The 23,140-nt window shown below is 42.7% G+C and overlaps 8 protein-coding genes across 8 annotated transcripts; 4 read left to right on the top strand and 4 right to left on the bottom strand.

Moving 5' to 3' along the window:
• Nucleotides 1-2,454: 2,454 nt before the first annotated feature.
• EAE98_005611 (uncharacterized protein) lies at nucleotides 2,455-3,014 on the bottom strand (the record flags this gene model as incomplete). The annotated part of the gene is made up of 3 exons (XM_038953233.1): nucleotides 2,455-2,511; nucleotides 2,585-2,708; nucleotides 2,848-3,014. 3 exons carry the CDS (start codon nucleotides 3,012-3,014, stop codon nucleotides 2,455-2,457), a joined length of 348 nt encoding a protein of 115 aa, XP_038810334.1.
• Nucleotides 3,015-3,825: 811 nt separating this feature from the next.
• EAE98_005610 (uncharacterized protein) lies at nucleotides 3,826-4,651 on the bottom strand (the record flags this gene model as incomplete). The annotated part of the gene is made up of 4 exons (XM_038953232.1): nucleotides 3,826-3,852; nucleotides 3,914-4,223; nucleotides 4,280-4,517; nucleotides 4,567-4,651. 4 exons carry the CDS (start codon nucleotides 4,649-4,651, stop codon nucleotides 3,826-3,828), a joined length of 660 nt encoding a protein of 219 aa, XP_038810333.1.
• Nucleotides 4,652-4,828: 177 nt separating this feature from the next.
• EAE98_005609 (uncharacterized protein) lies at nucleotides 4,829-6,095 on the bottom strand. The gene is made up of 2 exons (XM_038953231.1): nucleotides 5,793-6,095; nucleotides 4,829-5,737 (listed from the first exon to the last, which is right to left on the bottom strand). The coding sequence occupies exons 1-2, from the start codon at nucleotides 5,856-5,858 to the stop codon at nucleotides 5,189-5,191; spliced, it is 615 nt and encodes a 204-aa protein (XP_038810332.1). The 5' UTR covers nucleotides 5,859-6,095; the 3' UTR covers nucleotides 4,829-5,188.
• A 382-nt stretch (nucleotides 6,096-6,477) lies between these two features.
• EAE98_005608 (uncharacterized protein) lies at nucleotides 6,478-10,088 on the top strand (the record flags this gene model as incomplete). Its single annotated transcript, XM_038953230.1, has 3 exons — nucleotides 6,478-7,332; nucleotides 7,388-7,836; nucleotides 7,895-10,088. The coding sequence occupies 3 exons, from the start codon at nucleotides 6,478-6,480 to the stop codon at nucleotides 10,086-10,088; spliced, it is 3,498 nt and encodes a 1,165-aa protein (XP_038810331.1).
• Nucleotides 10,089-11,259: 1,171 nt separating this feature from the next.
• On the bottom strand, nucleotides 11,260-13,243 carry EAE98_005607 (uncharacterized protein; the record flags this gene model as incomplete). The annotated part of the gene is made up of 5 exons (XM_038953229.1): nucleotides 11,260-12,413; nucleotides 12,485-12,732; nucleotides 12,786-12,941; nucleotides 12,999-13,113; nucleotides 13,168-13,243. 5 exons carry the CDS (start codon nucleotides 13,241-13,243, stop codon nucleotides 11,260-11,262), a joined length of 1,749 nt encoding a protein of 582 aa, XP_038810330.1.
• A 3,603-nt stretch (nucleotides 13,244-16,846) lies between these two features.
• Nucleotides 16,847-19,172, top strand: EAE98_005606 (uncharacterized protein; the record flags this gene model as incomplete). The annotated part of the gene is made up of 8 exons (XM_038953228.1): nucleotides 16,847-17,022; nucleotides 17,096-17,175; nucleotides 17,270-17,350; nucleotides 17,402-17,451; nucleotides 17,513-17,893; nucleotides 18,005-18,162; nucleotides 18,242-18,953; nucleotides 19,023-19,172. The coding sequence occupies 8 exons, from the start codon at nucleotides 16,847-16,849 to the stop codon at nucleotides 19,170-19,172; spliced, it is 1,788 nt and encodes a 595-aa protein (XP_038810329.1).
• Nucleotides 19,173-20,115: 943 nt separating this feature from the next.
• EAE98_005605 (uncharacterized protein) lies at nucleotides 20,116-21,135 on the top strand (the record flags this gene model as incomplete). The annotated part of the gene is made up of 1 exon (XM_038953227.1): nucleotides 20,116-21,135. One exon carries the CDS (start codon nucleotides 20,116-20,118, stop codon nucleotides 21,133-21,135), a length of 1,020 nt encoding a protein of 339 aa, XP_038810328.1.
• Nucleotides 21,136-22,415: 1,280 nt separating this feature from the next.
• EAE98_005604 (uncharacterized protein) lies at nucleotides 22,416-22,771 on the top strand (the record flags this gene model as incomplete). Its single annotated transcript, XM_038953226.1, has 2 exons — nucleotides 22,416-22,586; nucleotides 22,649-22,771. 2 exons carry the CDS (start codon nucleotides 22,416-22,418, stop codon nucleotides 22,769-22,771), a joined length of 294 nt encoding a protein of 97 aa, XP_038810327.1.
• Nucleotides 22,772-23,140: the final 369 nt, after the last annotated feature.

Raw genomic sequence — 23,140 nt, 5'->3', positions numbered from 1 at the left:
AATTGGTCAAGGAAGTCAATTTGCTAGTAACATAGAGAGAATCACTGGTACAAAATTGTTAGATCTCAGGTCGCGGAAAAGTGCCTTTTTGGGAGGAATAGAATTCAAAGTAGCTTCTGTGAAGGTAAGCCTGCATATGTCTGGCGTCTAATTAGCATCAGCCATTATTTCTATGTTTTGTATTCCTTGTACTTCTATACCATGATTTTCTTATATTTAGTATTAGTGATAATAAAAATACAATTTGGGAAGGTCCTAAAGGTCAGATAGTTGGCAGCAATGTAAGTAGATGAGAAGAGCTCTTTGAATGTGGGAACCACCTTCTAATAAACCATGATGCAACCCTGTGACTATATTTGGAGCTTCTAAAAAGGTGGTATGTTGCTATACAGGCGTCGACTCTTCAAGATTGAAACAGTGGTGATGAAAGCCGTTGGGATCTAAAAAGTAACATATTCTGGTCGTCATGCAAGTCAAACTCGCCAAACCCCAATTTAGAATGCTAGCAGATAGATACGATGTGAATTCATACCCTATGTTAGTAGTTGCGGACATTATGCTGTGACATTGTGGAACCTATCGATACCTATGTCAAGAAAAGTAGATCGCTTTGTAGTCATGGTAGCAACTTGGAAGATGCTAGTCCTATAGGACGGTCATGCTATCTGGATTAAATGCGAATAAAGACTTGGGATAATCGTCATGATTCGGGTAGGTTTGGTTTTGGTAGTTGTTTCTGAAACACATCTTGAGTTGTCTTGATACCAGGTGGTCACTTCGATGTTAACTTTGACACCGGTAGTGTTGACTGGAGTGGTTTCGGCCTGTTCGCATTAGATACCTTCTGATGACGAAATTATAGAAATTGCATCCTGAAGTGGAATCCAAGGAGAGAGCTCTGTGATAGCAAGGCGCGAGATTTGCTTAGCACTTTGTGCTTCATCAAATTACACGTAGCGTGAGCCATTGTAGAGAGGATCTGCCTCTGTGCCCGAATGAATTCTGGTTCCATGCTGCAAGGTCTTTCGAGAACGGTTCCAGTAGAGATTCATCTCTAGTCATAGCTACTCTCAAGTTGTATCTTCAATTTCAACAAAGTCGATCGGTATAGCGTGCGTACTTTTGCCCAGGGCGATGTTTTCTGGCTTTGACTCCATATGCACTATGCCATTTTTATGGACGGCGTCAAGTGTACAAGTAAATTCTAGTGTTCAAAAGTGCCAGCAGTGATTGGGTTTCAGTATTTACAAAGAATCCTATGGCATTCTGTTTTGGTGGAACTCAGAAAGGACCTCACAGACTGGTAGGAGGGACGTCTCCTATGGCAATCGTAGTTCGATATGGGTTATCAAACAAGACGACCGCAATAAGCCGCACAACACCCTCACTGTCCTACATCCGTCCCGGATTCCACAGCTTCAGTGCCAAAACCTCACTGGTCCTTGATATGAAGTGTGACCTTTTCAATTCCTTGCAGACGTTCTTGTTAGATTTCACATTTACTAAATGGACGCCCATCCTAAGTTCTGTCATGTTCTTGACTGCCGAAAGTCTCTAGCAGGGACGCAATTACTACCACCATCATATGCTGGGCATTATACTATGTATGGACCTTCTTGTGTATAGAACAATCACGGAGCACTCGCTTTCCGCATCAAGTGATATCTTGACGTATAGTTTTTGACGATAATTACATATCCTACTCGCGTGTGCCATGAAATTTGGTAAACGTGTCATCTAAGACCTGTATAGACTCGAAATCAATACAGAGTCAGAGGCCTTCGAGATCCTCCCGACGATTGGTTGCTTTGACGAATGGACTGTTTTGAACTGATTGAGGTTTGCTTTGAAAAGAGAAGTTCGATTGCAATTGCGATTAAGAGAATAAAAACCAGCTTTAATCACCGTTTCTTGAGCTCTGAACCAGGTTTCTCAGTCTTCTCTTTTCATATCTTCGCTGTGAAGTGGATCGTCCACAAGTCTAATCTTGGACTCGTAGAAATCGTGACAAAAACTAAACAGTTCTCTTGATTTTGGTAGATACTCAGAGATGAGTTCGTGCATTTTGATAATTACTAAGCTAAAGTGTGGTAAAGGCTGTTTGCTGTTCTTTTATTCGTAAAAAGCATTTCTCGCATTTAGTGATCATTCACAACACAGTCGGTGAACATAACAATGGAGTTTATCTTTTTTTTTCATTGAGCATCCGTTGCTACTAGATATTCCACTAGTGCCTAATACCAGCTAATTAAAGAGGCAATACGATAGATATCTCATCAAATTATAATGTTTTGTAGTGATCTTCCCATCCTTTCCTCCAAGGGTATTGATCCATATCTCCAGCGAAAATCGTGCGATGTCATGTCACAAAATGCATGCATGCAAATAGTATCATATCATATCATATCCCATTCCATCCCGTTCAAACCATTCGCCAACTCCGATGTAAATACTCTAATGAGCACTCATTGCGCCCATGCTATCATTCTTGGGTCCGGTCTTCTCCATTGACTGCGGGGTAAGGTAATGTTATTAGTCTTTGCTTTGATAGAATGTACGTGCATACGGGAAAGGGTAAACATACAGAACCGTGTTGTGCCTCTCCCTTCTCTAGAATGGTCTTGATGATATCATCCTCAACCTTGGTATCGAACTCGTTCACCAATTGAGACTCCGAAGCTTCGTCGTGGGTACCTTGAGCTCCGTGCCTAGAAGTTTATTGTGTTAATTTGATGATCAAAAGAATAAATCAAGGCTCTGTGCAAGTGTTCCGATGTAGAAGAAAGCGTTGGTGAGAAGCTGAAGCTTCACATGGAGTGTGGGGTAATGATGAGGGAAAGAGCTTACTTGTGTGTAACGAAGACCTTGAAGAGACCGACAACTTGTGCAAGAGGAATGCTCTTGTCTCCCTTCCACTTCTTGAGATCTTCCTCTGAGTCTACAAAGACGATGAAGTCCTCATCGGTCTTGGTACCCTTGTAATGAATCTTGGTTTGGGATCCTGAAGCCTTCATGATTGCGGTTGTGGTGTTGATTGAAAGAAGATGTTTGGTATGTAGTTGAAATAATTATTGATCGTTGATATTCGTGAGGTTGTTTGCTTGTTTGTTCGTTTGATTGATTTATGTGTATGAGGAAGGAAAGAGTTGCAGAAAGAGGAACGTTGGCTGGTTTTGTAGCTCAATCAGATTGAGTCAATTTGTTGGCAGCTGCAGTTTTCGTTCCTGGCGTGGTTTCAACCCCTCATTCTTATGACGTCACATTCCAGGTTTCATTCTAACCTTTCATCTCACACGACTCCTTTTTGACCATTTGGAGTGGGGTCGACTGGGTCTCATAATTTCATTACTATTTCTTATTTTTGCTTGGAATCGTATGGTTGACTTTATATAATTTAATGCGTGTCATACACTCGTCGGCGCCATCCGGTTTGGTTACATTGGGTTGGGATGGGATCAAGACATCCGACCCCACCATGAGTAAATATGAGGGGTGCTACGTCACCGTCAAATCAGCCACCAATTTTTAAGAGGATTAATTTCGTACATCTCATCGTAATTTCTATCATGATAGCCGCGTCAAGAAACAACACGAAAGTAATCTGATTTGTTGGTCATCTTTACAATTGAGCAAGTGACAAGTATGAGCCAGTTCGGTTTCTAAATGCTTCTCTTCACACGTCCACGAGTGCTCTCTCGATGATTCTCCCTTCCACCACCGGAATGTGAGACATCCTTTGTAGAGACTTCTTCCATCAAGAACGATCACATATGAAATGAGCAAGCATTGGAATCATATGGAGTTCAAATCCCCTGAGTATCTATCTTAATCGAGGAGATATTCTCGCTTCCACTGTTCATACATGTCAGAACTACTTCAGTTCATAGCATATCATCTTCAAGGAAATTCTCACAAAGTCTATAACATCCTGCGCGGATTCAGGATTGGGTTCTGAAAGCCAATCCCTCAACTGCTTTTGTCCATCGGTCGTACTAGCAGTACGAGCCAGTTCTGGGACACTGTGACAGATATCGCTGAGTATATTTCTTGTATGTTCCGTCATGGTGTTACCGACGTGGCTGAATGGCAGAAGCTCATATTGAGCATCGACTCTTTTGGAGGATGGAACGACACAAAGTTGTCTCTGAAAAGGTTGTACTATTGAGAGGATTTGCGGGACTGATATCAGAGGTAGAATTGGTATCTTGAAAGTGGACATCAAGCTAGACTTATGTTAAAAAGGGCCATGTTCCAAGTCATGATTCTTGACTCCTAATACCTGATTTGAAGCTCCATAAATTCTTTCAAGCCATTGTCGTTGCCGTCCTTTTCGCGGAGAAGAAAAATTATTCCTACATTGCGACCTCCAGTCTGGTGATAGAGTCTCTCGACTCGGGCGGATACATTTGCGATAGGTTGCATATCTACTGAAGAGAGCAAGAGAACTCTAAAAAACTCTTGTTCACCTGTTTTACTCTGCATTGGGAGTGATAAATCATGTGTGTTCAGAGTCGCTTCTGTCTATTTGTCAGTATTGGAAGCCGAGTATCATTTCAGCAACCCGACCTTTCCACTTTGGCATCTTCTCCATCAGTAAAGTGGAAGGCAATGAAGCCCATTGTTGTCTTTTGCGAAGAGATGAACAGAACATCGTTATCTGTATTGGCCGTTTGCCAACGTCATGCGTTGTTTGAATGGGAATATTGGTATTATTGCTTCCTAAAAAAAGATGAGTCTTTCTTAGCGTCATTTTGGGAAACCATGAGAACTACTTTCTATGAATTTAAGAAAACGACATTAGGCATAAACACAACCTCAAAGAAATTGTAGAAAGTGCATGATACTTGTTGATAGTTTTTACATTTGACGAGTTAACATATATAACTGAACATCTGGACCTTCTTCCTACATCATCCGGGAGAGAGTGGATGAGCTCGGCGTCCTTAAAGTTCCCATTTCTCCCACTTTGTGTGAATTCCCTTCCCCTTGTTGTTATTTGTATAGTGAGGTGTATACGTCACTTGCCTCCACAGCTACGGATTTCTCAACATCCATCTTCCTCTCTACATCCTACTCATGGGATGATCTGTATATGTAGGTGCCAGGTGCTTCCCAAACGCTTTGCTATATATAGAAGGGGTGCTCTTCACCCTTATACAACTGTTATGTTCCGCAATTTACTGGAAATTCATGATTTCCATGTCAACTTTTTCTTTCCATTGGCACTCCGAATTTCCTCCAACACCTGTTCAAGTATTTCTACACGCTCTTGTTGCTTCTTCTGTGCCTCCTCTAATTCTTTCTGCCGCAGGTTCAACTCCTCTTCGAGCTTTTGTAGCTCTGCCAATTTTTCCGCGTTCGAATCGGGTTTTGACTGGGTTTTGATATACTCGTACATTAACAAGCTTATGGCGACCGACAGGATGAACGTATCGCCGATAACATCAGCAAAGAGATCAACAGCTCTGGTTTCCGTCAAAGGTCTGAATCTCCGTCTCCAAACGCTAATATTTTCTTGATTGTGATGGTGTGCCTTTTTCGCAGCCTCTTCCGCCTTGGTCTGCTCTTCCGTCTTTACAGTTGGAGTCTCCGCCTTTTCTCTGGCTCTCTTTTCGGCTTGTTTGTCTCGTAATAGGTTTACTTGGATTCTCATATTCCATTGATGCATTGCTTGTCCACCTCTAGCTGCTATCGCCCGGAATCTTTGGTGCTCATGAGCCTGTCTCTTGATCCAGTTCTTAGAGGTGTTAGCTTGCATCTCTCGAGAAACAACATGGTAAGTCAATACATACTGCACCATACTTGGAGATATGCCTCACGAAGAGGGATCCTAGTTTGAATAGAGGAAGCGCGACCATTATGAGTGGTTGAGGATCTTAAACGACACTTCTATGCTGCAGTTGCCATTGACACATCGAAGTAGTAAGATTGACAGTTAATGAATCGTCATTGTAACGTAAAGTAAGCTCCGCCAAATGTCTATGGATCATGTCCATAAATCCATTTCGAGGCAAGATATTGGATAAGCACCCAGCAGGTAATTTAACTTAGTCAGCCTGGTTATTTTTTGAAGTGTCAGAGTGGGTGGGTGGATGGTGTAATTTTGGTGGAGTACCCATTCTAAGCAGTCTACGTACGATATTGTAAGCAAAGATGGAAGGTTCACCAGTTCTCGTGTTTCGTGGCTTTGTTGCTGTATCAACCAAAAAATTCAAGCTTGTTCCCGCCCAGACCAGCAGAACCCTTTCGAGGCTGTTTACAATCATAATTCGGATAACTCCATGAGCAAGAAAAAAGGACTTTGTTTCTACACCCATCTTTTTGATCTTATCAGCCTCATCATATTCACTGTCTTTAATCGGTTGACAACATTGACAGTAAATTGCTAACTACCCGAGGGAGAATGTACTCGGACAACAAATAAACCTCCAACTGTAAGTCACAATTCTGCTTTCAAAAATTATACAATCATCGGTCATGGAGGAAGTGAACATCCACAAATTATCTCAACATTGGACACCAAAAATAAGTGTGGTAGCATTATCAGACGCAGAAGAAGCCGCCAAAAGACAAAGACCATCTTCGACTCAGATCTCCGAGTTTTCCAATCGACATGGCTCCATGCTGGGGCGATATGTATATGGTCATCCAGGATGTGCAGACAGAGGGCACTTGGAACTTCATTACCCTAAGCTCGTATGGGAAATAGTACCGCTCGAAATAGAAATCTTAGATATCATAGGATGCATTCTATCTCGATTCAGCAGCTCTGCCGCCAATTGTGATCGAAAGTCGCCAAAAAACCAGCACGCTGTATTATTCTTTACTGACTACCGTACTATCCAGGCTTACTGTGCTCACGACGGCACCGAACTGAAAAGGTTTCATGAAGTGATACAACTAGATCTCGAATACAGGCGCTTGAAGGTTGACGAAAAGTTCAACGGACAAACCTACGAGCAGTTCACGAAAACAGCTTTCAAAAACATTCACCGTTACCGCATCTGGGAACAAGAATTTCCCTGTAACGAAGAAATGGACGCGTTATCACCCAGAGATGTCAACACGAATATTCGTACGAAAACAGCGGTGCAGAAAACAGCTCCCCCAACCAAGCTAGCAAGAGAAAAGGATCACCCTCCACCACCACCTAGTGAGGTACCAGAACCACCATGTTCGGATCGAAAAGATGGATCTATATACAAGACCGGCCGTTGTCTTGGAAAGGGTGGATTTGCCATTTGTTACGAAGGTCAACTTAAAGGGACAAGGAAGAAGTACGCTTTGAAGATTGTCAAAAGCCACATGTCACAAAAGAAGATGGAGCAAAAGGTCAGCCCAATGGCCCTTGCTAACAGTTATGTCATGAACTAAACCCGTGTGATAGTTTCAAACCGAGCTTCAGATCCATTCAAAGATGAATCATCCAAATATTGTTCGATTCTACCGAGCGTTTTCACACGATCAATGCACTTACATAGCTATGGAACTCTGTCCTAATGGTTCGTTAATGGACATGGTCAAAAAAAGAAAGTATCTTACAGAGCCGGAAGTTCGTTTCTACACTGTCCAGATTGCTGGAGCTATCAAATATATGCATGCAAGAGGTATAATACACCGCGATCTGAAGATGGGAAACATCTTTTTGGACAAGGATATGAATGTTAAGATTGGTGATTTCGGACTCGCAGCATTGCTCATGTCAAATAAGGATATGGCAGCATGCAGAAGGACAACTCTATGTGGAACCCCAAATTACATTGCGCCCGAAATTCTATCCAAAAACAATGGTGGGCACGATCATGCAGTTGACATATGGAGTTTGGGTATCATTATGTGAGTGGGCATTTCGTGGTTCTATAAAAGTCTCCATACCTGACCTAACATGCTTCAGTTTTGCCATGCTTACCGGGAAACCACCATTTCAGTCCGCTACAGCCGATGAAATTTATCGACGTGCAAAGGAAAGAGAATACACCTGGCCACAACATTTCGTCAGTGCCAATATGATCTCACCAGAAATTCAAGATTTGGTATCCACCATGTTACAGGATGCAGAACAGCGTCCACATCCAGATATCATTGTGCAACATCCATTTTTCACTTGCGGCTGGATGCCCCAGGTTGAAGAGATGACTGCCGATTTACTAGAGGATCCTCCAAGGCCCGATCAATTCCCTTCAGTCGTTGTCAAACCTGGCAAGCCGAATCCATACGCTCGAAGCCTTAAGAAGTTATGTATCAAATGTGAAGTTGGTCCTTGGACTCCAAAAAAGCAGTACACAAGTCTTTACAAAGAATGTGCTTTAGAAGAGAAAGCCGGCCTTACGCCTAATGTGCCACTCGCTGAGGGCATTGTCTACCGTCCTTATTCCGAATATGTCAGAGAGCAAAACCAGCAAAGTGTTGAAGAGAAAGCTGCCATTGAGATGGAGGCATCTAGTACAGTTGTGGATTCGCTCGCTTCGGATATCGCAGAGTCGAGTCTTGCACCGTTGGCCAAAAAGCCTATCTCACAAAGAACCGTCTCTCAAAGAGTTGCTAGTCAAAGCTTTGCGGCACAGCAGCGCATCAAGGATCAGCCATTGAGTACTGTTTCAATCAGAGGCGCACTTCCTCGACGACCGATCCAAAGAGAAATCAATACTAGAGAGCCGGCCAGCAACGCAACAACCGAGATTAAACCTCCCCGTAGTATTCTTAAGACAAAAACTATTCCATCTGTTCCACAAATCTCTTCCGAAGCTGAGGGGCGCCTTGCAGCCGATTTGGTGGACGAGTTGCAAAAGGCGGACGAGGAACGAAAATCGCAGGAATTGAAGAAAAAACAGTCTTCTAAGAAGGTCGTTTCGCTATTTTCACCCCAAGAAAAATTGGAGTGGTTGCCAGGCAGCAAACCAGACCACATTCTTGAAGGCCTACAACGTCTCCAGGTTGAGCTAGACCGAGCTTTAAACAGTAGATCCATTGCAGCCACTCCGAAATCTAGACCCACAACCCCTGCTATAGTTGTGAAGTGGGTAGACTATACCAACAAATATGGGCTTGGATATATTCTCAGTAATGGAAGTGTGGGTTGTGTCTTTAGGGAAACACCGGCTGGTTCTCCAGAAAGTGAGGACAACGTCATCGCACCTTCTTGCATTGTTATTCGCGACGGAGAGAGGCATCTCGCGAATCGAACCAACAAATTGTACGCACACAGGCATCAGATTATACCAATTTCTGGTCCCAATGTAGAATTTTATGAAAGCAAGGGCGAGAAGGGAATGATTCGTGGATCGGTCCCTGCCAAGACTTACAGAGTTGCTGAAAGTCCAGAGGGCCGACCCGGCAGACTTCCTCTAGGTGTAGATTCATTTGATAATCGCAAACGAGAAAAGATTTGTCTATGGAAGAAATTTGGCAATTATATGTTTGCTTATGGCAGAGATGCCGAGTATCCTTATGAATCATGGACAGCCGGTCAGAATCCCGAGGTTACTGTCAACAGTACAGTTATCACGTTTTATCAGCGATGGGGAGATGTCGGCTGCTGGGGATTCAGTGACGGCCATTTTCAGTTCAACTTTCCCGATCATACTAAAGTCGTCCTTTCAGCGGATGGATTCTGGTGTGATTTCTATCATCTTTCTTTCGAGTGTGCACGAGAGCTCACGGAAAATGGAACACTTCCGACGACTGCCCTTGATGAGCGACAACATCTCTCCTATCCTCTGCAAACACTTCTAAACTTCATGGCTAAGCCGTCGAGGGCAGTGAAGCCCACTTCACGCAAACGTCCCGAGATTGATCCGATGATTCAAGGTCTCCCCCAAGCAAATGACTTTAGGAGAAAAGTTGAATTTATCAGATGTGCAGTCAAAGAGTGGGTACAAAACGGTGGTCTTGGAATCAGCGATATGGAACCCAAGACACGTTTACGATGGATGGGGCATCGTGAAATTTACGACGATAAAAAGCTCAAGCATGTTTGGACTACAGTTGGGGGGCGTCGCGGAGATGAGAGACGAGTTGCATGGTATGATCCTCGCAATCCGCAGGAAGTAATTTTTGATGCCGAAGTTAATGGAGTTATGGTTGAATGATTGGGTCTTTGGCGTTTTTCAGATCAAGATGAATTTCAGAGTTCAGCACTAGCTGCACGTTTACGGCAATATCATAAATAGTAATATCGCTGGTGGGAATCAGGAGTTCTTAGGAGTATCAATTGATATATTGGGGAGTTTGGGGTCGATGGCATTCGTTGTGCAATACATGCACAACGTTATTCATTCTCGATCATGAATAAATTTTGATTGCTGTATTTTTTCTTGTCTCATTCATTCATCAAGTTCAAATACCTCTTTGCATGCATAGCATCTGGATTGGAGTTTTGCGTTCTTCATAAAAATTATGAAGTTTGATGAGCGAGCGGGACTCTTGCTGGTGCTTATCATTGGCTTTTGGTTCCTTTCAATTTTAGCTGAGCTGATAAGTTGTTTTCTCGTCGGCCGATGGGAGGGCACTTCATCATAGGAATGGGTACCTTCGCCCGGACAGTACTTAGATACTAGATTAATGGCATACATAAAGCGTACTACATGGTTTCCCTATTGTGATAGTGTTGGTGGAGTCTATTATTCGCGGTGACATATGGTGACATATTCGTACTATTTTTTTGTTCGTGAAACTTTGGGTGTATTGATTAAACCAGCTTGAGTGCAATCGCCGGAGTGAAGAAGTGGGCAAATGCAGTGATTATCTCAGATGAGGGAAATGAATTGTTACGTTACTCAGGGAGAACACAGAAAAGGTCCCCGAGTAACTAAGGGGGGAAGGAATTGATGGTCGAATTTCGGAAAAGTAAATGGAAGAGGCAGGCAAATTGGCATTCCTTTTTGTTGGCTAAGAGAAAAATTATAAGGGGGCGGATATTGTCGGGTGCGTGTCGATTCAACGTCTGGAAAGGGGAGTAAAACGAGACGCTTGTATCATGATTCTTGTGTAATGGCGATGAGGAAGAGGCAAAGTGGGTACTAGAGAAGCATAAGGCGGGAAAGAAAAGTTTAGATAAAGATTGTGTCAAAAAGCTTTGAAGGAAATGAAACGAACAGTGTGTCTTCTGTCCCCTAATGTTACATTTATAGACTCTCTGATTTTAGTGAAATAGTAGCGTTGTACTGTCCTGCAATTAAATCCTTCTCGATCGCAAAGCATCCAAGCCATGAAGCTCCTTCGACCTATTGGCACTAAAAATTCATCTCCTTTATCGAATTCTCAAACGCCCATTCCCCATCTTGGAGCATTCAGAATGAGACCCATCAAACACCCCGAAATGATACCCGTAACCGGCAACGTAATGATCCATCCCATATAAATCCATCCCACCATTCGCCAATTAATACTCTTCACATCCCCATTCACAAGTCCGACTCCAACCGTAGCTCCAACGATACATTGGGTAGTAGACACGGGCAATGCAAGTCGGGTGGCCATAATAACAGTTATAGCAGAACCGAGCTCCATGCAGAATCCTCGAGAGGGGGAATGCAGTGTTAATCGGTTGCCGAGATTGCGCATGATGTTGTATCCGTATGTCCAAAGACCGATGACGAGGGCACCGGCTCCATAACATAGAATCCATACCGGCACAGGTGATTTAGATTGGATGGAGCCGGTGTGCCAGATGAAATAGATAGCAGCAAGAGGTCCAACGGCGTTTGAGACATCATTAGCTCCGTGAGCAAAGGATGCAGTGGCGGCAGTCAGTACTTGTAAGAACGAATAGGTATGCTCAGCCTTGTTATCGTAGTGGGTTGCACGGGCGTGCATAGCTTCGAGATTGCCAGTAAGGATAGAGGATTTCTTCTGTTCGGCAACGACATCGACGGAAACACCGTGGAAGAAGACACGTTTTGCTGTGGCTAAGAGTGTTTTAGATTCATACCAAGGTTTTGCCGGTATGGGCTCTTCATTTGTGATGACAGGAGTTGCTGTTGTCTCATCCCTTGTTGAAGACCCGATATTCGAAGAGGCAGGCGAGACAAATGAAATCCCATGCTTTTCATCTGCATCCTCGTTTCTTTTTGATTCAACGTCATCACTATGTAGATTCCTCACATTGTCCGAGCCTTCGGCATCAAGCTCTGCGCGCGTCTTGTGTCCTTTGTAATAATTCTGGATGACCTCGCGTCCAGAGGTGTTAGGAGGAACTTCTCCGCGTCGAAGCAGCAATGGGCCCTGAGGAATATGCCACCAGTAGAGTTGCCAATCGTTGAGCACTAGTTTTCGGTACAAAAATGGGAGGAGGAAAACAGCAGATAGAAGAGCACAACCGATGGCGGTACCGACAATTACACCGACGTATTCGCCGGGTCCCCATGTTTTGACGGCTGCTGATGCGGAAGCAGCGCCTTTCCAGACGATAAGCACTGTTTGACAAAGAGTTAGTTGGGTTTACACGGGTCTCCGTTGTGAAAGGAATTTGTATAGTGGGACATACTGGTTAACAAGCCCGTGGTAAGTCCAAAATAGAATGGAATACTAATAAGTGCAGCGCGCACTGGATCCTTTCGTTTCATAACACCGTACTTTGTGACCAGGAAGAGAATAGCTGCAAAAGCACCAGCGATTCCTGGTGCGATGACCCAGGCTGCGAATACTTGTGATACTCCATTCCAGCCCCAGTTGACCCCATCTCCTCCTATCGCTGCAATACCTACTCCTATCACCCCTCCAATTATGCTATGACTATGGGCTTACTTAGTAAGATGATTGATAACTTGTATAAGGATCATACTTACGTAGTTGAAACGGGAAGACCTAGCCTTGTGGCTAGTGTTAAATAAAGAGAAGAAGATACTAGAGCACATGTCATTCCCAACATCAAGACAGACGGTTCTGCCTCGAAAGCCTTGGTTGAAAGAATTTTGCCTCGGATAGTGTCTGCAACACGAGCACTGGAGATTTATTAGTATCAAAAGGGTTGACATAACAAGATATCAAGACAAACTTACCCAACACCAACGGCACCACCAAATTCCATTACAGTGGCTATCATCATAGCTTGCTTCATCGTCAACGACCTGGAAGAGACGGAAGTAGCAAAGGAGTTCGCAACATCATTTGCACCTGTTTTCGGTATCAGCAATGGGTCTAGGAGGGCTGGAAAGAGGATTACGGCACCGATGTTCCAAGCATCGAGGAAAGCAAAGATCATGCCAATGGCAAAAATGTAATCAAATTGTTCGAGGACTGCCATTTTGATTCCAGATTTCAAGGTCACACAGACGAAGGTTTGGTTTGATTATGATTGTGAAAGCAGCCATAGCTACGGGAGTCTACGATTATATATTCTTGTCTTCAAAAATCTAGAACTGATATCCGATATGCCGCGTCCCAAGAAAGTCTTCCAAAGAACGTAACGACTTTGGTCTCTTGGAAATCTTCTATTCTTCTTGGTATTAACAATGATCAGTATTGTTGTGGACTTTCCAGACTTCTCATGTTGGGATTTATCGATCCAACATTGTGATACGGACAAGATGGGATTGATTCCAAGAAATCCCAAGAAGTCAAGATCTTGGTATAGGAGTAGCGAGAGCCTAAGAAGCACTACACGTGGGAGTTCTTAGCGATCTTATTGGAGAGCCTCACTCCATTCTACCATTAAGTCGTTGGAGGCTGTGACTACAGAGTATGATGGCTTTATCTAATGCCTAGAATTCAAATCGTAGATTGAAAGGAAATTCATATGATTTGTGAAATGGACATGTGCAATGAACGGGGCTCTCATTGGCTACTAGGTAGGTAAAGTTTGAAAGTTATGAATGTGGCTGGTGATGTGGCTGAAAGCCGAAGCGTTAGAAATCTGTGCTACAACCTCATGACAGTTGAACGTCATAATGGGCCCGAGATTTTCGTACATGTCATAGGAATTGAGGAAAATCGCTTCCAAAGCAGTTCAGTAAGGCGTTGCGCTGTCACCCCGCCTCCCCCCCCCCAAATGCAAGCAAATTTGGACTTGTGTCTGGCCACGTGACTCATGCCCATATGTCAGCGAGGACGTGAACACTTGTAGAACTTTAGGGAATATTAAAAGTCTATACTTCAGACTATCCGCATTTCATACGAGAAACAGTTCAAACTCAAAATTAGCCTCTGTCGTAATGATTAAAATCCAAGGAGTAAAAGCATGACTGACTGACTAACACAAGTCGCAATTCACTTCCTTAACTCCATCGGACCTTCTTGATCATGAACACTACACACCCACTTGGGCCGGCAGGCTTTATGAGGCGTGAGAACCTGATATGTTTAGTCCTCGATAAGGTGATGATAATGTCACGTATAGCAAGCGGGTACAAGGTATCTTTGATATTCGGTGTACTCCGAGCAATTGCTCGTGGAGTGTCCTGAATTGACCTTCTTGTTTTTCGTCGACGATTCTCTCAACACACCTGTTCATGGTTGAAAGAATCATTTACGCTTCATAAGCAGAAAAGATATAATTATCACAGTGAAATACTGTATTTTCCAGCTTCATTGCCATCATTGAACTTCGATTGTTTGGGAGTTGCTTGATTTCATGTGTCCTTGGTGTTTTTGTCGTTTTTGTTCTTGAGCTTGAACTGGTTAATTTTCGCGCCTGTAGTGTGTACCCCACATTTTGAGTCCGAGTGACTTCCACTAAATAGATACATATACAATCGTGGCAACCATCAAATGATATCAAATAATATTATTATACATGAAGTCATGTAGGTAGTTATTCTTTACTACTCACTCCAAGCAAGTGCTTTAATCCGCCGTTGTGCGATGATTCTTTTCCTTCGACTCTTCCAGAAACGGCCATACTTTGAGTAATTCAAGCACAAACAATCATTGATGTCGATAGGGCTTTCTGGACTATACAGGTCTAGTAACTTGATCTTGTAGGTCTCAAGTATCAAGCTCTTATTCTCACTGTACCGACTGAGTCACAGTGGTTTTTCCTGGTAATGCTCGAATAGACATCTTCTGCCATTTTATTCCCATCAAGGAGCTTACGGTCCATCACACTTCACGATCAAGCACAGCTATGCACTCTATCGATCTCCGGTTTCCAAAACACGTATTTTACCAGCGTGTTACGAGCAAATGCTACTCAGGTCAGTCTCACAGACGTCAGTCGGGAGAATATACTACCATGGTCAAAGCACGGAAACCAAAATTCTGGTGGTCTTCTGGACTGATGGTTTATATTCGGGCCGCTGAACTCTTTCCAATGATATCATCGTTTTCATTGTTCTTGACAGCAGTTGATATGATCAGCAAAAATGGTGCAGCTGCAGCCGCCACAAATTATCTGTGCAGATTATGTATAGAAATAGCTGCTATGGATACGATGCTTCGTGTTGAAATTTCAATATGTATATCGTGTGTGCCACACAGAGTGGAATTGTAACTGTACTTTGACAATTCAGCATAGACGGTAGGTGTACTATAGGAGGATTAGCAGTGTCATTTATGGTGTATTCATAAGAATCGGTGCAATAGGCTTCGCTTTCACAGGCTCTGTTTTTGATAATGGGAGCGAGCTTCAATCAGACCTATGGTAACGTATATTCGTTTTTCTCTTAACTGTGGACCAGCATAAGGAAAGGAAAAAATGGTTGTGCGAGAAGTTTAAAATCCTTCCATGGTTTGATATGGTGTTGCGATGTGTATGATTTTCCTTGATCCGAAAATCATTGCACATGATCTTGTGATGAATGACAAAATAACAAAGCAGTGGGCATCAATGTTCTAGATGTGCGAATATTGTAAGTACAAGATACTGGCTCTGACTTTAAGAAGCTCTCTTTTGGTATCTTTTATTATGCTGTCAATCGACGTTGGAAACAGAAAGGACAAATTCTGGAAGTCTAAGTGCTCGGAAGATATCTTTTCCATTTGCAAAGCTTCATAAATTTGGAATGATTCATGTGCGATTGGAAGAGAGCTGAGAATGGATATTCATCGGTCTGTGGTTCTGCAATGTCGTGTCCACGTACCACAGCCTCTATTGACGGCAACTAGCATATAAGGGTGGTCGGCCTGCAGTCGTTGAATTTTTTCAAGATTCGTGATTCGTTTGAGATTACGCGTTCTCTTAGCTCATGACCTGGGCAATTTTTCAAATACATAGCACCTACCAAGGTATTATTGAGTCGACCTGTTCTTGCACACATTTTTCAAAGTTGTCTGAAAAGGCATTCGTTGCAAATGTAACGTTCCCGCAACACACTGAGATCTTAGATGACCGCATCGGGAGATCGGTCGAGTTCATAGTAGATGTTTGTCAATCCATACGTGATTGGAGATTCTTGCATGGTACACATCAATAAATTCCTGGATAACCCGAACGCACCCTTCTTTATACTTTAGCACTGAACGCTCGCATCGCCGTTGAAGAGGTTGGCGTTTCTGTCACAAATAAATTACGAAGTCGTCATTTTGAATCATTCTCGTGTGACAAAGGCAATCCCGAGATTCTTGTACTATTAGAGACTGTCTTTCTTGAACTAGCTATGCAATGTCGTATCTATTGTTGTATTTCATGAATTTGTGTTACTCGGAGAGAGATCTAACTCGTGGGTATGGCATGTTCCAACATCCACTGCATTTATGGATATGCATGCAATCTTTTGCGACACCTGTGTGGTCAACTTTCATCCTTACGACCGAGGCTGTAATTTTGGTTTATTTTGTATTTTGTAGTTTGCTGTTTGCTCTGCTTGGAACTTCATATATGAATGGTTTTGTAGGCACGTATACTTTTCCTTGATTTTATGTTACTGTTTTTACTCCAAAAATTTCACCGCACAGCCTCAGAAGAGCTATTATGATAATCAAATACCCGTATTTCCCTTGGGGATTGCTTGCATGCTCTATCTTTATCACTTATGGCAATGCTCAGTATTATCCCATAACTGGGGTGACAACTGGTATCAACTCGAATACAAAGGCTCGACCTTTCAGACAAAATATCGACGATTTGCAGAATAACATTCAACAATGGTAAGCTTCCTTACAATAGATGTCTTAAATACACATCATTTTACCATTCAGTTGTTAATCTCTACGTATAAAGGTCGCTATATATTCAAGCTCTTCTTGCCATGCAAGCTGCAAACGAATATACTGATGGACTCTCCTACTTTCAACTGGCAGGTGGGTAATCTCGAACAATGTTCATATGAACTCGATTGGCTCGGAACACTAAGCATGCACAATCACCTTCAGTATTGACTGAGATTTTCTGTAGGTATTCACGGTCGACCGTATGTTGCTTGGGATGGTGTAAATCAAGCTATCGCGGCTCCAACCACTGGGTATTGTACACATGGTCAGACGAACCAGCTCTGGATGTGAGACTAAGTGTTAACGTGCAATATAGATTCGGTATTGTTCACTACATGGCATCGTCCTTACCTGGCACTCTTTGAGGTAAAATTCCCTGCAATCTCAAGCTAAAAGCAAATTACTCACGCTCCATCTCTAACTGTAGCAAGTTCTCGCCAGCTATGCCCAAACGATAGCAAAAAGCTATATATCTACGCTTTATCCCGCCTACCAAGCTGCCGCTGATAACCTCCGTATCCCTTTTTGGGACTGGGGTGCTAGCCCTAGCATGCCTAGTATCACCAACGTCGCCACTATCTCTATCGTTCTCCCCTCTGGGGCTACTGCCTATGTGAACAATCCACTCTTCCGTTATAACTTTCGGAATAAACCGCTCAATCAGCAACAATTTCCTCCTGGGGACAGTGACGGTTATATGGCACAGTACAATTGGACGGTGAGAAATCCAGATAACCTAGGTAATGGACAAAGTGATTTCAATGCTGCAAACACGAACTTGCAAAATGCAGGGTTGGGAGATCAAGTGGTGAGTTTTCTATTTGGTATCATCGTCTTGGGCTTAATTCCATGAAATGTATGGTGGAATAGAATCAAGAATAATAAAGAAATGTCAGAATGCTGATGAGGGCGGCGACAGTGGACAGCAATCATGAAATCAAGTAATTTCAATAGCTTTGCTACGATGGCAGTCTCGGGGGCGAGTATAGAGTCACCGCACGGCGCGGTACATGTTCTTGTGGGAGGTGCTTATGGACATATGTCCTTTCTGAGCTATTCTGGATTTGATCCTATATTGTAAAAGCCCATATTTTCCTTTTGTTTCTGTTAACATTCCCTATCTATTATAAACATACACAGCGGCTGACCTGGATAGCTGGCTCCACCACGCAAACGTCGACCGAGTTCTCTCCATGTATCAAGCCATTAATCCTTCTACATTCATTACCGGCTTAATCGACTGGTATGGCACGTACACTATCACCTCTGGGACCATTGATACTGCCTCTTCTCCTCTGAAGCCCTTTGCTATCACCAGTTCCACCTTTTTCACATCAAATACTTGCAGATCGATGTCGCAACTTGGGTATAGTTATCCAGAAATTATGGATTGGAATATGACAGCCGAGAAAATGACTAGTTATGTAACAGGAAGAGTAAATGAATTATACAATTCAGATGGAAGCAATTCCAAGATTAAGAAGCGGAATTTTGATAGTCGAGAACTTTTCTCAGAAAAACAACACGAAGGACCAAGCACGAACAAAACACTACGAGAATGGACCGCAGCACTCAGTGTCTCTAAATTGGATCTTCAAGGCCAGCGGTTTATTATTCGACTTTTTCTAGGCAAGATACCAGAGAGTCCAGAGGAGTGGGGGAGAAGTGAAAGTTTGGTAGGAAGTCTAGTGATTTTGCCTCCGCCGGGTGCTGTTTCTAATGATGCGACGAAAGCATTGGCCTATGATGAGATTGTTATTTTGAGGGAGCCTGCTATTGGAGGTAGTTACAAAGGGCAAGATGTCGATGGGAATGGCGAAGGGACTGAAGAATTCTTGAAAAAGAACTTGAGGTGGAGAGCACAGCTGGTGAGTTTTCTCTTTGAATATTTCCTTTTGGTGTCGAGAAATTAGAACACTGCGCTGATAGATTTTCAGCTTGACAATACACCATTACATGCAACTTCATTACCTACTCTCAAAATTATTGTGGGCGATGAGGTTGTGGCTATGCCGCACGATATCACTAAAAAGCCTGTTTACGGAACGAAAACGCTACATCCTGATATTGTTGTAGGTGGGAATTAAATTGATATGGCTTTGATATTATTTTATACCTTGTTTGCTGGCCAGAATAACGCTATTAAAGAAATTTAAAGAAAATTATGCGTCCATAGCAAAGGGATGGAAGAAAATCGTGAGACGATTTAGTATGACAAACAGGTCCTCTTACGATGCTTCAGCTCACCTCAAATTCCATCCACAAGCCTCAAATCTTTCTATTTTGCGAGTCAAACTCAAAATTTTAAGACTTGCAACATATTACTTTCAAACGATTAAAATATATTAAATCCCCACTTCCGTCTTACGATTCATTGTTTAGATATGCAACAAATTGCAAGGGGGAGATCTAGGCTCTTGAAGCACCTGAGCGAGAAAAAAAACGAGTCAATTCAGATGTGCAACAATGAAAGATTTTGTCAATATAGCCGATGATACGGGTCATGCGTAATCTGTGATGAATCATTAGAAAAGTGGAATAGCTTCATTCATGATTCATTCTTCTTTGCACGTCCATGTCCACTTCACTTGGTATTCCCTTACCCTATCCGCTACACCGCGGGCCGCTCACACACATCGACCACGAGTAAGCGATGACGATGTCTTGTTCGTATCAGACACGAGATACAAAACCGTACGAGCCATTGGATGCGTTTCAAAAATGTGCCGACAGCCGTAGTGGTATGGCTGAGTTAGCTGAGTTTATTATTCAACAGCGGGTAAGATTATTGACTTTGTTCTTCCCCACGTTGCGGGGAAAAGGAGGCGGGCCGGAGTCAAGTGCTCCTTTCCGCTGGCGGGACTATAAATTTACCCCAGATTATTGGAATTGATAGATTCTTATATGTTACATCAATCTGAACACAAAAATTCTCTAGTTCTCAAATCATCTAATTACTTCTTTTTATAATTCTTCCTAGGCCTACCGCATTGCTTTCAAAGCAACAACAATTGCAAAATCACTCTCAACATGTTGGGGAAGATCACCATCGAAGACCATTTCAACCTCCCAGAATTCGCAGAAAAGGCTAAATGGTGGGCAGGTCTCTTCGCTGTAGACGCAGACAAACACGTCCGAGAAATCAGTGATGTGAAAAATATACGTCTCGAATACGCCGACAAACATGGTGTCGGCTTCCATATTCTCAGTTATACCGCACCCGGAATTCAAGATATTGTCGATCCAGCTGAAGCTCTCCGTGTTGCTGCTCTTACCAATGATTACATCCATGAGCAGATTAAGGATTATCCGGATCGTTATGGATCTTTTGCCGCATTACCCATGCATGACCCCGCTGTGGCTGCGAAAGAGTTAAGGAGATGCGTAACCGAGTATGGTTTCAAAGGAGCGCTGGTGAATGATAACCAGATCGCTAGTGATGGAGAATCGATTATTTTCTATGATCAACCGGAATGGGATGTTTTCTGGCAAGAGTGTGTAGATCTGGATGTTCCCTTTTATTTGCACCCTAAACAGCCCACGGGAAAGGTGTTTGATACGTTATGGGCGGATCGTAAGTGGTTGATTGGACCCCCATTGAGTTTTGCGAACAATGTTTCGTTACATTTGATGGGAATGGTAGTCAATGGGGTCTTTGATCGAAATCCTAAATTGAAGGTTATCGTTGGACATTTGGGAGAACATATTCCTTTTGATTTGTGGCGTATAAATCATTGGTTTGAGGATATCAAGAAACCATTGGGAATGCCTATTAAGAAGAGCATTTATGATTACTTCCGCGAGAATATCTGGATTACTACCAGTGGACATTTTTCGACGTCGACACTGAAATATTGTATTGAAGAATTAGGGTCGGATCACATCATGTTTTCGACAGATTATCCGTTCGAGTGTTATGAGGATGCGTGTACTTGGTTTGACGGATTGGACTTGAGTCCGAAGGTTAATATGGACATTGGAAGGGATAATGCCAAAAATTTGTTCAAACTTGATGGGTTCAAAGATCAGAATGAAGAAATAAAGAATTGAGGACGTTGGGAAAGAGGATGAGAATAAATAAGTTGATTCTGGCCTCAGACGGTCGAATCTCGACCAAACATTTTATATACAAATGTTGGGAATTATTATATGGGAATAAAAGCAACTGAACATTTTTGAAGAAGTGTGGGCTAGAATCAGACGTGAATCTTTGGCTCACTGAGCAGTTTAGTTGATGGATCGCGTAGTCGCGTGTCAATTCTGTTTGCCAATTGTAATGATCAATACGGTAAGGGGTTTGAGATGTTATTCTTGTTTTTAACATTCGAAAAATATTGAATATATGCATAAATGAGATCTAATGCAAACCAATCTAGCGTCGCGACATACATAGGTGGCCTTATCTCTCTCTCTATTCAGCAAAGTGGTGGATAGTAAGACATGCCCCCAAATCCTTCATCATCTTTTCATAGATTCAAGAATATCACGCACTCCAGCGAACTAGAGTTCACCTAGCGTCTCTTCCCAAACACGTTGCGTCAGCTTCTTACCCTCCGGGTGTGTACAGAAGCGTGGCGAAGCTGCGTGATACTTTAGTGAATGATCGCAGTTAATAGAGTAAGTAGATTTAACTTACGGATGGATCTGCCAACTCATAAGAAAACAACCATGAGAATCTTCGTCATTGTTCACTACTGGATCGACGAAACATGACGCGCCAACCTTGGGTGTTCTACCAAGAAGACCGAAGAGCTTTATGAATACCTTCATTGCCCGCTCAAAATCTCGTCCTAGTCCTGTTCTCCGGCACCAAGCTGGATCTGCAAGGTTGACTATGATATCCTTGGCTGACACATAGTCGACAAGGTTCCAGAGAAATATGTGTGCCAGAAGCTTGGAGGTATGGTAATGCTCTTGTCTATCAAATGTTTTCGGGTCATCGAAGGATGTTAGTTAGTAGAGGGTTAACGGCCTTATTAGGGCTCGAATCAATGATAAGTACAAAATCTCTCGAGATAGATGTATTTCGTCATCATTAGCGATTCTATCGCAACAGCATATCTTTCATGATTCTCAACGAACCAAATCAGAGATCCCAAGCTATGTACCACGTTGGTACGAGGTCGCGCAGGCTAGGCAATTTTTTTACTCTTGTCTCTATGATGCTTTTCCTTGATCTGGAGCACAAACGAAAAGACATAAACGCGAATAGAACACTGGGTCATGGATCCGACTTACACCTAGCTGCACTAGGAAAACCGTGGAAAATATGGAAAGATGTTCGAAATACTTCCGACGAAGCTTGGAGGGTATATCGGGTTCTGACCAATATGCTCCTGAACTTCAAGCCGTCAGAAGAGATTAGTCTCGCTCAGCTGGAAATTGACGCCTCTGTTGTAGAAATGGAATCGATATCATCTGAGCCAACTCAGCATTTGAATGACGGGTTGTTTCTCCAAGAAGGGATGTTTGAGAACCCGAATGAGTTGGATATTGATTGGGTTTGTTGCTCTTTTCTCATCCGTCTTTTTCTATCGAAATAATGCTAACATACCTATCATAGAACATATGGCACTCTCTCATCGAAGAAGCGAGTTTTGACGAGGCCTTCCAAGGGATAATATCTAATCATTCCGAGTTTGATGATGATCCCCAATACCGAGACACTCATTTTCCTTCAAATTGATACATATTGTAGGTATTCATAAGACTTTTTTCAACATTATCGTCCTGTTGTCAATTATTTAGATAGGGACTTAAGATTCTATGTCACTCTTGCGAGGATACATCCTCTTACATTAGAACCGGGCTCGCGAAGATTCGATTGCACAATACAACAACATTACACAGCCAATAACTCTATATTTCACAGCTGGCTATCTAGGTAATTTAAAACAATTCTTATGTGGAGGTGATCAAATAAAATTTTAAGATCGATTATAACACATTCACTAGCCCGAACACCGAAACTCCAATGCCAAACTGTGCCTATGCAAAAAATGAAGAACACTGTGGGAGCCTTTTATTGATTTTTCCCCTGCCAAAAGATTCCGAT

Source organism: Botrytis deweyae (genome assembly GCF_014898535.1).
Source record: "Botrytis deweyae strain B1 chromosome Unknown BDEW_011, whole genome shotgun sequence".
In the NCBI taxonomy this organism is placed as follows: Eukaryota; Fungi; Ascomycota; class Leotiomycetes; order Helotiales; family Sclerotiniaceae; genus Botrytis; species Botrytis deweyae.
This window is presented reverse-complemented; position numbering and strand designations above follow the sequence as displayed.

Bases quoted from the DNA above. Each gene is read 5' to 3' on its own strand.
- EAE98_005609 (XM_038953231.1), bottom strand. From the start codon at position 5,858: ATGGTCGCGCTTCCTCTATTCAAACTAGGATCCCTCTTCGTGAGGCAT. The intron at 5,738-5,792 runs GTATGTATTGAC...AACACCTCTAAG, and splicing joins ATATCTCCAAGTATGGTGCA to AACTGGATCAAGAGACAGGC.